A 15,522-nucleotide genomic window follows, 5' to 3' on the forward strand; every position below is an offset into this window, starting at 1 on the left:
TGATGCCAAAGAGCTCGATTTTGGTCTCATCTGACCACAACACTTTCACCCAGTTCTCCTCTGAATCATTCAGATGTTCATTGGCAAACTTCAGACGGGCCTGTACATGTGCTTTCTTGAGCAGGGGGACCTTGTGGGAGCTGCAGGATTTCAGTCCTTCACTGCATAGTGTGTTACCAGTTGTTTTCTTGGTGACTATGGTCCCAGCTGCCTTGAGATCATTAACAAGATCCTCCCGTGTAGTTCTGGGCTGATTCCTCACCGTTCTCATGATCATTGAAACTCCACGAGGTGAGATCTTGCATGGAGCCCCAGACTGAGGGAGACTGACAGTTATTTTGTGTTTCTTCCATTTGCGAATAATCGCACCAACTGTTGTCACCTTCTCACCAAGCTGCTTGGCGATGGTCTTGTAGCCCATTCCAGCCTTGTGTAGGTCTACAATCTTGTCCCTGACATCCTTGGACAGCTCTTTGGTCTTGGCCATGGTGGAGAGTTTGGAATCTGATTGATTGATTGCTCCTGTGGACAGGTGTCTTTTATACAGGTAACGAGCTGCGATTAGGAGCACTCCCTTTAAGAGAGTGCTCCTAATCTCAGCTCGTTACCTGTATAAAAGACACCTGGGAGCCAGAAATCTTGCTGATTGATAGGGGATCAAATACTTATTTCCCTCATTAACATGCAAATCAATTTATAACTTTTTTGAAATGCGTTTTTCTGGATTTTTTTGTTGTTATTCTGTCTCTCACTGTTAAAATACACCTACCATAAAAATTATAGACTGATCATTTCTTTCTCAGTGGTCAAACGTACAAAATCAGCAGGGGATCAAATACTTTTTTCCCTCACTGTAGTTGTACCATTCACAAAGCAATGAAGATTGGTCTCTGGCTTATAATTCAAGAACTGTTGGTACATTTTCACTGGAGTAATCACCGTGGATCTTCATAACACAGTGTACATTCATAATACAGAGAGAATTACGTAAAAGGCAGTTCTGGATCAAATACTCCATCTAGATTTTCAGATGCCTATATGTTTAACAAATTAAGAAAACTTATATGTGATACTCAGTCACTCAGGTATAAAACATAGTTCAAACACCTTGTTAAATTGCCGTCAGTGAATCTAAAGATTGCCTCTTGTAATAAGCTATAGTGTTTTCTTCACAATAACCTGCAAAGAACCTGTGGGCTCATGAGGTCCCGTGAAAGGCTGTGTTTCTGTCTATCCTTGGGATCATATTCAATGGGAACCTGACCACTGTGGTCAAATTATTTTGACATTGCCACCATGTGAGGTCAAGATTAGCAGTTGGAAAGGGAGGCTAAGCAACCCTTTTTCATCACAGACCAGGTTACCAGAGCATAAAAACAGTAATGCGCTGAATGTACTCAACAGAAACTGTATTACGCAGTCTTTCTGGTGTCTGTTTTCTTAAACGCCCCCCGGGGAACTGCACGATCTGTTTCTGCTCCCTTCATTCTGCGTGTCTTTAAGCACTCTGTCCCATGATATTAATAAGAACATGTTTTTGTTGCTGTTTCTTTAGAAAAATCACAATGACCTCGAAATTGTTGCGTTAAACTGACGTTTGAATTCCAGATGGTCTCCAATTGGAAAGGGCGATGATTATTTTGCAAAACGAAGACTGAAATCTACAAAAAAAATAGCTTTTTGTACTTCTGAGCTTCATGTATATTTGTCTGCAAAGGTTTATGGGTAGCCTGTCACACACACCCTGTAATGTTTAGTTATTTTCTGCCTCCACAGCTTTTGAGTCCGTGTCTCTTCTAATTCTAGATGGAGCGGAAGGACAGGAAGAGCAACACGGACACACTCTACGAGGTGGTGAGCCTGGAGAGTGAGATGGAGAGGGAACGCAAGAAAACCACAGCCAGCCCTTCCATCCCTCCGTCTACCTCTCAGAGCTCCATGATCCCTTCACCCCCTGACGATGACGAAGAGGAAGGTAGGCCTCTTCCTCTCTGTTTCTATACAGTGGAGCATGTATGCTCTTACGGTGTGTAGTCTTACCAAGATGAACACATGCTAATAATAACTATGAAAACGTATTAGTGCTGCAGAGTTTTTTTTTTTTTTTTTTTTTTTTTTTTTTTTTTTTTTTTGATATATTGGGATAATGTTACAAGCTTCTGTCACAAACTCCAGCCTGTGAATTGGTATTTGAATACGCTGGTACCAGAAACAAGTAGAACAATACAGAACCATAAGTTATCCTTTTATTTGACAAAGTAGCTCTGTCTTCCGGTGGGGGGAGGAGTGCTAGAACACTGAAAGACCGGACAACTTCCCTTAAATTACAGCTGGAGGAGCTTACTTTACCTCTAAAGTTAGTTATTTTGACAGGACTGTCTCGTCGGAATGAAAATGAGTGCATTTCGGCAGCGCTTTTTAGAGCACCTTCCCGCTCGTGAAAGACAAACTGCTCCGGAATGTCTCGGGTCATATAAACATCCCGGGCCTAATGTGTTCGAGGGGCCGCGAGGTAAAGCCAGCAATGAGATAAACAGAGCACTTGACTGGCATCCAGGCGGCTACCACTTGACATGCTGGGGCTGACTCGGCCTCCCTGAGCGGATATTGTCAGTTGCTTTCCCAGTCACCCAGCCCCTTCTTGTGTTGCTCTGGTTTGTACAGACAACGACGAGCCCCTGTTGAGTGGCTCTGGAGACGTGTCAAAGGAGTGCGCTGAGAAGATACTTGAAACATGGGGGGATCTGCTGTCAAAATGGTGAGTGGTCTGAAAAAAGATATATAAAATGTATGTGTTTGTTCATATTTAAACATACAAGTGTAGCTGAGGTCACTTAGATGATTATTTTTATTTATTTTTGACCTTGCTGACCGTTTTGTTGAAGGCCCTTTGGGTGGTCAGTGGTACTTGTCACTTTTACAACTGCAGGAGGTGCTGTGCTTACGTAAACCCTGCGAGTGAAACTGTGTAAAGTTGCACATTAATTTGAACTCCCTAACTTCCATTGTCAAATCAAAATCTTTCAAATCATGTGAACTTCCCCTGAACTTCAGTGGCCTCATACACATCTCTCATCGTTCAGTGCATTGCCGACTTTAACAGTAAGACTGCACTGATCTTAGAAGCTGGAAGAATACGCTCTTATTTTTTTGCCCTCGTTAATCCCTGCAGAATACTCTCTCTTTCAAATGATAATCTAGATTCGTGACTGATGGGGGGAGATTACAAAAAAAAGGAGGGGAAAACAGCTACTAGTTTAAGCTTCTTCCAGCAATTCATGCAGTATGTTTTTGTTTTAAATCACTTCATGACTAAATTAATATTTGTAGTGCCCAGAAACTCTTCAATCATAAGCAACAGGCCTGGTTGATGTGTTCTAGCTGTCTCTGTACCTGGAGCGAGGACTGGGTTTGTGGTTGGTTCGTACAGGAATCCCTTTAAACTCTGAAGCAAAACGCTGATGCATTCAAAAAATGGTCTTAACGATTTTTGTGGGGAAGGAATTCCTTTAGAGTGATGAGATTTTATTTCTGATTTTATAAGTGATAACATCTAAGAGATATTACAGACTGGCTTTGAGGCGTTTTCAGAATACCAGTTCCTAGAATTTAAAATTTGTTCCCAAATAAGGATAGATTACTTTACCTAACTGTAGGGTTGGAGCTCCGGACAGGGCATTGGGCTCTTCAGCTGCATTACAGAATGTTTTTAAATTTAAAAAAATTTGCTTCTTGTTTATGCCTGTTCAAGATGGCCTAATTTATATTGAGTCCTCATAATCCATTCTACTTTTTTCCTGCCCAAGAGCTAGTGCTCATGTGACACCTATCACAGGATGCCATAAATGCTGGATGACTTCCTTGTGATTCATTATCTTACAGCTGAAATGAAATTTTAAAGGTTCAAGGCACACTGAGAATAAGAGGCAGTGTCATAGTCTGGATAAAAACTGTTATTTTCTCCAATGCCATTAATCAAAGGTTAAAATATGATTTGAAATGTATAGTCTTCTGGACACAAAAGGCCTGTGTGTGTCCTTGTGTGTGTACATGTTTGTTTTTGTGCATTTGGAGATCAGTTGGGTAAAACACAATTATAGTACCACATCAAAGACGGGCAATAAGGCTTTTCTAGGCATCTAGAAGTGTGTAAGAAACATTTTTACCAACCAGAATTGCACTCCATATCAGGGATGAATGAATGTGAATATTATAAATATAAATTAAATTGACCCTTTCCGCTCTTTTCAAAATGTTACCTGACCACCCAGCTTCAGTTGTGTTTGCCTTTTTTGGAATAGCAGAGCAATACTTTTTATTATTATTAGTATTTTCAAATGATTCTGCAACCTCCGTCAGGGTACTTTACAGCATTATATTAGTATTCTCAGTATATCAAATAACATCACATGAGAGAGAGCGAGAGAGAGGGTTCTGTTGACGTATATTTGAGAAATCTTGAATTGATCTTGATTGTTATGATTTGCTTTTGAATTTCTACAACTTGTCTTTTTATTGCAAAAGTAAGCTTCTGCATTGTTCTCAAGAAATGTCATCCTAACGGTTGTGGTTTTCTTAGCACTTACCAGCTGAACAAATTAAATCAGTTCTTTTACAATTCAAAAGATAATTGGGTACTGTTCTTGGTTATTACGACGAAGTACCTTTGAACCACTGCACCTGAAGCCACAAAATACTCCTGCTTCAAAAAATTGTATTTAGGTCTGAGGTATGTGCTTACTGTACACACTTTTCCTTCAGATCATTTTTATTTAGATACTCACCCCCTGCATGAAAGCATGTGAAATATCAGATTGGTTTAACAAACAAAATTATATATCAACATTTTCAGCTTTTTCCTTGGCATAAATTATTTTTAATCCGCATTTGCATTCACAATGAAGATAGAGGAAATGAGCTAAATACAGACACCAATCATATTTTCATTTCCGAATCTTATTATTCCCAACACATTGTTTTTAATTAAAATGTTGAGTTATATTAAATTAAAAAGCTTAGGAATTTAATTAAAGCAACTCTAAAAATAACATTCTCATTACAGCTGTCGTATTGCACATTTTCTTTCCTTAGGCTTAGAAAGTGCATTTGTCTTTTTTCTCAATATTTCTCAAAGTGGAATCTGAGTAATTCCAGTGTTTTGCTAGTCCCTAAATTTAGATGTTACTGTAGCATTTAAAATCTACATAAATCTTGCCACTCTAAATTTAGATGAGAATTCAATTTCAACATTTTCTAATGCGGCAAATGATTTTAAATGATACAAAAAAAATCAGAACTTTCCAAGATTATAACACACATTAACACACACAAAATAAGGAAGGAAAAAAATGTCACTGCCTGAACTAAGTGGAAAGTACGGACATAGATTAAAATAAAATTACTGTACGGATAAAATATTCTGTGCACAATGGGAGGCAAATATTCACAAATATTTGTTTACTATGTAGTTTACAACTTTATTCCCTTCAAGCCTAATTATTGTGCATAGAGAAAGCGATCTGCAGAAGTAACCCGGCAAACGGCATGATGGAGCAATCGGCAGCTTTCTCACTGTGGTTTGCATATTGTTCCCTAAAGACTTGGGGGGGGAAATAGCTTTGATCTTCCCAATGTAAATTAAAGAGGCTGCAATGAGAAGCAGGGAGAGGCCACCTGAGACAAGCTATTCCTAGAACTGCTTTAATAGAAGCTCAAAACTTGAAAATTGGCTCTGCTGGCTTTATTTCCATGGCCCATTAGCATAGGCATAAAATTTACACTTCTAGACAAAAAAAAAAAAAAAAACAATTAAGAAAACAAACTGCGAGCTCTTGTAGTGTACCAAAACCATTTCTCCAAAGCTTTCCACCTTAATTTATCCTCTGTGCTAAATGTTTTTTCACCAGTCAACTTGTGTGATCAAAATATTTTGTAGATGCACTGGTGACTGACTCCAGAGCCAGCAAGCAGGGACACATACACAGTACAACCAGGCTGTGTATTGACGGAACACGATCATGTATATTTCTTCGTTAACATTTTTTATAAAACGATAACCTTTACTTGGATTATAACTTAATGTTAACTTGTTATGGGAAATGGAAAGAGAAAATACAAACTCCTTTTTTTGGAGGCGAAATTCTTTGACATTCATAATGTATGCTGCTCTTGGGCAACACTTAGAATCGTGATGGATTTTTGATAGTTTTTCCTGGAGATAAAGCACTTCTGTCGACTGAACTGTGCTTAAATCTCTTTTGATCCCCCAACTGCACATCAATGTCTTCAGCATCTGTGTCCTGTAAGTGCTTTTTGCTACTTTGGAGAACAGCTTGTATACTCTGCTAAGAAACAGAAGTGTCAGTAATTGAATGACATTGTTTTAATGTATTAGTTTGTTTATTTTGAGAATTGGGTAGTGCCAACCTCTTTTTTATACCCCCTGCCCAATTTTTAAACTTGCTTACCCACGAATCCTCATATACATATGAAATGGATGTAGAAAACATACATCAGTCTGCTTATTTACACTCCTAACCACTTGCTTGGCCTCACGATTCATAGAGTAGAACTAGGTACCAGATGTAGGGCTGACATAGCTCTTGCTGAATAATACTGCAGGGAAGCAGACACTCAGCTGTGCTTATGTATGAAAGGCTAACCAAACCCCAATCCTGGCAACATAAGGTTAAAATGCACATTTGCCCCAGTGCTAATCCAGGTCACAGTTGGCTAATGACATAGCCCGTCTGGCTACAAATCAACAATCTTTGCTCTATAGGGCCTAGAAAGGTCTTTGTGCTGAGGCTCTCACCAGTTGGGCAATAATGGTATTTATTGTTTTCAAAGCAGCACAGTGTTATTAAATAATAATGATAAACTAATCTTAATGTCTCTGAAAAATATTTGACTCTGTAAAAAATTGTAACTTATTTCCCAGAAACACTGTCTTAATTATTGGAGGTTAATTGTACTTGTGGAAAACTCCTATACCAAATAAATGTATTTTTCGTGTTTATTCTTCAGTGACAGCTGGCTGCTGTTAGGTTTGGCAAAGAGACTGTTGAACGGTTTGATAGCTGTTTGTCTAAATGTTCCCAGCTTGTCTATTTTCAATACAAACAGTCGAAGAGTTCCTCAGAAAATGTATAACCAGTCGCGTGTCTCAATTCTGTTTTTTTGTTTATATATTTTTCATTCTTTCAATTTTTTTTAGAAATGTAGTTTTACTCTCCTGTCCCCCTCATCTTCTTGAGTACAGGTCACCAGTGTCATTGGCGGCTTTCAAAAACAAATTCTCTTTATCCTGAACACTAGTCTGTTTCTTAAGATGCAGCTGTGTTTCAATATGAAATGTCATAATTTCAACAGCTGTTTCCTTACCTAATAAGATGTGTTGTAGTGTCTTTTGCCTTCTGACCTTCAGCTTACCTTGTTAAGGATATCAGCATTACAGACTAACTTGACTGAAAGTCCCCTCGCTGAAAATGTTTCATTTGCATTGTAAATGTAGTCGGCTTCATGTTGTATCCTTTGTGGTTGGGGGCACTGTGTACAGCATAGAAAATGGAATTAGCATTCTTCAGTTAGACGAAAGAAAACCACTTTAATTATAAATCATGTTTTTGAAGGGGCCTTGGGGCATTGAAATCTGTAGCCTGTGTATTCTTAATAATAAAGTAAAACATTTACATTGTCAGATGATCTGATGTCTTCAAAAAATAGCTATGATGGGGAAACATCACAAGAACACTTAACTCCGGCAGTTGCATGCAGTAAAAATAATTATATTTTATATATTGTATAATTGCACCCTGCTATCTCATTAAGTGTTTGAAAGGTTGTTCTATTTTACTATTTCTTCAAATGTAACATACTTGGGGTTCTATGCCTAGAGGAATGCAATGGCTTTCTGAGGTATTCAGCCTCCCTAGCTGGACAGAATTACTGTGTTGTCTGATTATGTATATTTGTAGGTGTCATTAGACTCAGGTTACATAACATTAAAATTAAAAACTGAAACCGTGTCAAAGTACAAAGCAATTTCACCATTAGGTGGAAAAAATAAATAAATAATAATAATAATAATAAAAAAAAAAAATATATATATATATATATATATATATATATATATATATATATATAATATGCATTTTTGTGATGCTTCTCATTTTCATTCATTATAGTGATTGAAGTGTAATCTTTCTTCCCCTCCAAATGGCTAAATCTGCTTACTGGGCTGTTATTAGGATTTCATTAATGTGTCCATGTGCGGCAGTGTATCTCATGGGCAATGCCAATCTGTTACATAACATGCTTATTTATAGACATTAATTAAAATGGGTCTGGTGTGGCACTAGAATGATATAGTCCTGTCAGAGAACAGGGTAAATTAGTGGCCTGAATGTCAGACTGCACAATGATCAGTGACTGCTTTATTGGCCTTTGTAGCTCAGGGACTGAGAAGCAAGAACCCCCAAACAAGGCATTGAAATCCATATTCTTAGGCCATCAGCTGGTTGGTGTCTGCTGTGATTGACTGTATAACATAGTGGGAGGCACTGCCCAGCTCATTCCCTGGCTTTATTTACAGTACTTCACAGTGGGGACTTCATATAGCCAATTCCAAATAAGGGAGAAAAGCAAAGAATAAAAAAATAAATAAAAAAAAATGTGAACAAACATAAACATCTACACAGAACATAGTCATAGTCTATCATGACTATTTCCTCTAAATAGTGAATGCTGATTAACATATTTCAGTCACTTGATGGCAATATACAGTACAATGCAAAAGTTTTAGGCAGGTGTGAAAAAATGTTATAAAGTAAGAATGCTTACAAAAATAGTCATGATAATAGATTATATTTATCAATTAACTAAATGCAAAGTGAGTGAATAGAAGAAAACTCTAAATCAAATCCACATTTGGTGTGACCACCCTTTGCCTTCAAAACAGCAACAATCCTTCTAGGTACACTTGCACACAGTTTTTGAAGGAACTCAGCAGGTAGGTTGGCCCAAACATTTAGGCAGCCTCAGTTGCTTCTCTCTCTCCATGTAATCCCAGACAGACTCAATGATGTTGAGATCAGGGCTCTGTGGGGGCCATACCATCACTTCCAGGACTCCTTGTTCTTCTTTACGCTGAAGATAGTTCTTAATGACTTTTGCTGTATGTTTGGAGTTGTCGTCATGCTGCAGAATAAATTTGGGGCCAATCAGATGCCTCCCTGATGGTATTGCATGATGCATAAGTATCTGCCTGTACTTCTCAGGATTGAGGAGACCATTCATTCTGACCAAATCCCCAACTCCATTTGCAGAAATGCAGCCCCAAACTTGCAAGGAAACTCCACCATGCTTCACTGTTGCAACAGTCAAATTTGTGTCAACCTACATATTTGATTGATGAACATTAGTACCTGTTTGGTATAATTGTTTAATCATACACCTAACAACATGCCTACAAAATCCTTGCCTTTGTGCAAGTGTACCTAGAATAATTAATGCTGTTTTGAAGGCAAAGGGTGGTCACACCAAATATGGATTTGATGTAGATTTTTCTTCTGTTCACTCATTTTGCATTTAGTTAATTGATAATATAATCTATTCACATGTCTATTTTTGAAAGCATTCTTACTTTACAGCATTTTTTCACACCTGCCAAAGACTTTTGCACAGTACTGTATGTATATTAAAGGGGTCATGAACTAAGAAGTCAAAAGATCAAGGGAATTTTTATATATAAGAGGTCATTGTACTATAAAAACATCCTGTAAGTTTCAGAACTCAAAACTGTCTTGTTAGTCTAAAAACAGCTTATATTGAAGCCAATCTGCAAAAACGACAGGATGTGGAATGTGCCACTTTATTATGTAATAGTGTGGCTAAACCCCGCCTCCGCAGAAGATCAACGCCTGCTTCTACATTACTGGCTGTTTAGCCCCGCCCACCGATTAACGCATATAGTAGGTAAATCATGAGAGGCAAACGCAGGTCTATGCAGAAACCAAACGATAAAGATGGCTCCGAAGACAACAATTGACAAGTTTTTTACTTTAATGAAAATGATGGACGATGTATATAAGAACGACAGCTTGACAAACGATGGTACATTAATTTATACTTCGTTTACATGAAGCAGCGTGAATTATCCTTTGTCAGATATAACTGTATTAACTCCTAGTATCTAAACTTTATATGCAATAACCAATGAAATATAAAACGTGTAATATGCATAAATGTTAACAACATAACGACACAAACCACTTTCTGTAGCCTCTTCGGCTAAACTCTAATATAATGCAATAGGCTAACTACCTCACAAATACATAAAGTATAAATATAAATAAAGATGATTATTTACCCCACTGTCGCAGGCTGTAGTATCCTTGCCATTTAAGGTGCAGGTTCATTGTCTTCTGATTCGGGATCAGACTCTGGCTCAAACATGTATGGCTGAATTTCACCGGCTGCCATTTCTCAACATCGGAAATTTTCAAAACAATTCCACACGTGTACTGACGGGGGAGTTGATTTTTTTTTACTTCCGAGTCTACAATCCTCCACACCTATTCAAACGGTGTGTTTTGATGAGGGGGGTCAAAACAGGACAGAAAATAGCCTATTACTTCTAAATTATGATGTTTTTTGATAACATTATAAGTGGACCGCGGCAAACAGTACAAAATAAAAAAAAGGCAGTTCATGACTCCTTTAAGATGATGCCTATTAGATAATTTGTCATGGTCTCTTTGGTTTGTAAAATAAAAGCATTTACATCATAAGTATAGATGGGGCTAGGTCTGGATAATCTTGGATGGCAGTGAATTTACTACTACCTACCTTTCTTCCTGCTGGGTTTTTCTTGTGTTGTCTTCATCTCCTGTCTGCTGCATCTGTCAGCTTCTTCATCACAGGCGATGGTGTACACTCTTGTGTTTGCGGGACCTCTGTAATGGTGTGATGGTGGTGTTTTGCAGGCACCTGAATCTCAGTGTGAGGCCCAAGCCACTGCCGGCGCTGGTACGCAGCGGGGTCCCGGAGGCTCTGAGGGGAGAGGTGTGGCAGCTCCTGGCGGGCTGCCACAACAACGACCATCTGGTAGAGGAATACAGGACACTCATTACCAAGGTAGGGCTCCTGGGAACTCTCCACTCTGAACTCTCACCCCTGCCACGGCAGTGCCAATTTTCACAGGTACTCTGAAGGACACTGTTGTCACAACAACAAAAACATTAAAAAGTCTTAATTCATCTAAATTAATACATATTTATACTTGGTTACATTTACACTTTCTGCTGACATCTTTGATCAAGGTTTTGTCAATGCAAGTGTGAACAGCTGTCAGTTCTTTTTTGATGTGCTACTACAGCTGACACTGCTGAATAAAAATGATATATGAACAGAGTTTGTGCAGTTCTTTGCTTCTGTTTAGCCTGTACTACACTGTGAAGAAACATCTCTGGGCATCACTGTTAAAGATTCGTAGGCCCATCAGCTGGTTGGTGTCTACTGTGATTGACTTTATAACATTGGGAAGCACTGTGTTCTTCTGGATTCCCTGCACTGCCTGAAGCTCTAGGTTTTAGAGGTTTTCTATGTTCATTGGATATGTGGATTGGCTATTGGATTCCTAAGTGCTCCAAGTCCTGCTGTTATGCTGATGAGATCAGGCTTCAAGGAGCAATCACACAGCTGCCCTTCTGTATGAAAGCCTTGTTATTACCTCAGATCTTTCAAACACTACAGTATACACTGCTTCACTCTGCTTCAATCTGTCATTAGAGCAATATCTCAGCTTTATAGTTTTTATATTTTGTTTTAATCTATGGTATTTCATGGAAAAAAAAATGATTGAAACATTCCTAAAAAGGCACAAATGAGTTGTAAGAATGATTTGGTGGTTTTGCACTGTCAGTTCAGTACCCTTCTGTTTGTCCTGTGGTTTTGTTTTTCAGTTCTAGGGGCTGCTTGCCTCCAATACCATCCGAGTGAGCAACACTGTAGATCTGTAAGGCCTAGGGTGTTGGTTAGTTTGAGGCACATTTTTTGTCCTGCAAATTGAACTCCTGTGACATGTGAAAGTCATAGTAGGAAATAATGTTTACAGTGGAGATCCTGTATCGATTTAAAATCATGGTATTTATGGATATGCCAAGATTTGTTTTATTTTTGTGTGTGAAATAAAAAAGGAAAATATCACATTCAAAGGCAAGAACAATCCTATGACATTCTCATGGGAGCTCTGCATTGTTTGGTATCTGGACAATTATGACTGAACAAAGATGTATAGTTGGAAGTGGGGGTTTGGTGTGACCGAGGAGGGACAACCCAGCTCATATTGACAGAGTTTTGGGGAGGTTAATGTGTGAAATGAAGAAAAGCAGGGAGAGTGACCGAGGTTTTCAATAGGGACACCACAAATACGACCAAAAAGTTGAATGCCAATTCATCTTTCAACAAGAAAACCTAGAATTAGCAGAGTAAACTGTGGTTTAATCTTTGAACCTTCTTGGTTTCCACATAAACAAACACTGCCTTTGGGAGATCTTTCTTATAATAGTGTTTCTGGAGATCCCTTGAACAGGCACACCCTGTACTCCAGGCAGGGGACTTCACTACTAAGTAGCCCCATGTTTAACAGAAATTACAGTAAGATGTTGAACGACCTCTACTAATTAAGTTATTGTAAAACAAGTGACTTCAGCAAGCTTCGGTTTGCACTCTGAGTTTTTCATAATTTTTAAACATCCCAGTAATGGCAGGGCTACTTTCCCAAACTAAATGGTTGTGGTGAAATGGCAAAGCAAATCTTGTCTTTTACAGCTTTCCTCTCATTAATGGGAGATTCCCCTGAAGATCCCACTCGCTCCAATGTTGTGAGACTCTGCGATTTCAGCTTTCCTGTGACACATCCCGCTCTCTTGCCTTCTTCGCAGAAATGTAACCAAGTTTAATATCACCTTCTGAGGCAGAAAGGCACCATCTAAATATTTTATACTCGTCATTCCTCAGCTGTCGCATAGACAGGTTCCTCTTAAGCAAAACGAATGGATGGGCTAGGGGCCTATTATATGACTTGTCTGTCTGAAAGCAAACGAAAAAAGTCTTTTGAAATCTGTTGAATAATTTACCAATTGCAGTTCTGTAAACAGAGGTTTTAGTGGCACGCTCACCAGTTTAGGTTGAATGTGAAATGAAAGTGTGATAATTGATGGTTTGGTTCCTTCTCAGAAAGAGGTGGCAAAAAACCCTGTAATTAATACATTCCACTAGGGGTTCCGCTTGATCACACCCCCCCACTGTGTCTGCCTCATGCTTTTGAAAAAAAACAAAGTGTTTTCAATAGTATTCTTGGTGCCCTGTTTCTGTCTTCCTGAAGGAAGCTGTGTATTGTATGTTGTTATTCTCCCTCTTTGCTCCATCAGGACACCGTGTCTAGATCCTGCACAGCCCTCTGAATTCAGGAACACACTGACATGATCCCCACAGAGAGGCTCGAATGTGAGCCATGTCAAATCACTCATTCCTAGCTCTGGCTGAGGCTGGCTCGTTTTAACCGTTTCGCCCCATAGCAAGGTTGACAACAATGGGCATCAGTAGGTGACCTGTAAAGCGAGCATCACAGAAGATTAGTTCAGTTTCATATGCCAGCTAGTTTCATTACAACACCTTTTTCAGTCGGTTTGGCACTTTGGTGGTTATCAAAATTAAGTATATTTTTTCCTGCAATATATGTTCAAAATATTCTCCTGTGTTGCTTTTTTGTGTGTGTGAAAAATAATGTATTAAATAAACCTCCAAGTGAGACAGACTGAGCCAGTGTAATGGGCTCAAGTGTTTGGAATGCTGTATTGTGTGCATTTTCAGCTGGAGTTGGAACACAGTTTAATGGTCAAAGTCAAATGAATGTTTAAGCTGTTACTTGTAACTAAATTTAGACAATCTCCTGAATATTACATAATTTGTTTTAATGCATTTTCTTAGTTACTCACTTTTCAGAAAGTGAAAAACAGGCTCAAGTGATGGTTGTCTTCATATTATGCATGTACCAAAGCAGCCCACCAAAGTCTGAAATCTATTACAGTAAATTAAGTTCCCCTGTCTTCTGATTACTAAAAGCATGCAGCAGTAATTCCGTGAAGAATTTGAGGATGGTCTTAAAGTTCATGTGATGTAAAATTAAGTTTATTCTCCCCAAATACCACTTTCCCCCTCACAATACCATGCCTGTAAAATAAATAAATAGCTTCCTATTATGTACTGAGCACGTGACCCACCAAATCAAAAGATCATGCTTCGTGGCAAATAAGACACTGTATTACACAATTATTTAAAGACTGTTTGAGTGACTTTTAATTAAGAAAATTCTAAAAGATAATATTTATACTGTCTTAAAACTAAACAACGACAATGTGATTTGTTCCTGGACAGTTAATAGAAAGGAACCCCCCCCACACAGTAGTCTTGCAAGTGACTTCGGCTTTGATAGTCACACAGTCAAAAGCAGGGCTGTAAAGTGTAAGCCTCTCAATAAGCTACATGCGAGAGAAGGACCTGGTTTACTGATGTGCTGCTTGTTCAACTCAAAGGATATGGAGTCCTGGAATCTCCAAGGATTTATTACAGTAGTCACAAAACCTCTTCCCAGTTGTGTGTGTGTGTGTGTGTGTGTATATATATATATATATATATATATATATATATATATTTTTTTTTTTAATTATCATTATTTTTATGTAACTTTTAAAGGAAAATCTTCTCTTAGGCACAACCAGATCACAGTGCTGTATTAGTGAGCCTGACAAGACCCGCGTTCCTGCACGGTAGTCTGAAGAGCTGTTAGCTACATTGCTGTCTGTTCCTAGAATGTCAGGCGCTTAAGGACATCGGAGTCCAGAGCTGTCAATAATGTGAGTAGGTAGAACATGGTTAGTACAGACATGCAGCGTTATTGATTTTGTTTTTCTTTATGTGAACCAGCAGTGTGAATGTATTAGTGAAATCAAATATGACTACTGTAACGGCCCTTGCAGAAATGTGCTTATAAGACGGGTGTGTTCTCTGGGAAGACTTGCGAAGACTTGAATGTTTTCTTTCTCTATTTGGGTCATCCTTGTCCTGGGTTATTCATCATAACAGATCTAGCCTCTCCAGACAATTATAATGGCGTGCATATGCACCAGCATGTTTGACAAATACACTAGAAGACTGTCATATGCTAGATGTCTAAATAGTGCAGGTGTCAATTTAATATATTTGTTTCTTCATTAAGGTTTGTATTTTGTGTTTTAGAAGTTGACTGAGCTATATACAAACCTGTTTTGGAACCGTGCTTGAATGTGAATAACATAACTCTGTCATATTAAGAGGTAATTTTGGTAATTTTATCTGTGTAAACAGAATTTTGGTCAGAGGATCTACGTGCTCTGAATGCACAGTTGCTGTCTGTGTATTTCAGGTGCAGGTGTTGCACCGCGATAGGACTTTGCATATTAAATTCATAATTTCACTTAT

General features: G+C 38.5%; 1 protein-coding gene across 5 annotated transcripts in view; it reads left to right on the forward strand.

Moving 5' to 3' along the window:
- Positions 1-15,522, forward strand: part of rabgap1 (RAB GTPase activating protein 1) — a 111,437-nt gene that overhangs the window by 32,471 nt on the left and 63,444 nt on the right. For all 5 annotated transcript variants that reach the window (XM_066713093.1, XM_066713094.1, XM_066713090.1 and 2 more), the window contains 3 exons: positions 1,807-1,975; positions 2,665-2,758; positions 10,986-11,136. In XM_066713093.1, the coding sequence (XP_066569190.1) occupies positions 1,807-1,975; positions 2,665-2,758; positions 10,986-11,136 (414 nt within the window). The remainder of the gene's footprint in view (positions 1-1,806; positions 1,976-2,664; positions 2,759-10,985; positions 11,137-15,522) is intronic.

Source organism: Amia ocellicauda, chromosome 9 (assembly GCF_036373705.1).
Source record: "Amia ocellicauda isolate fAmiCal2 chromosome 9, fAmiCal2.hap1, whole genome shotgun sequence".
Taxonomy (NCBI): domain Eukaryota; kingdom Metazoa; phylum Chordata; class Actinopteri; order Amiiformes; family Amiidae; genus Amia; species Amia ocellicauda.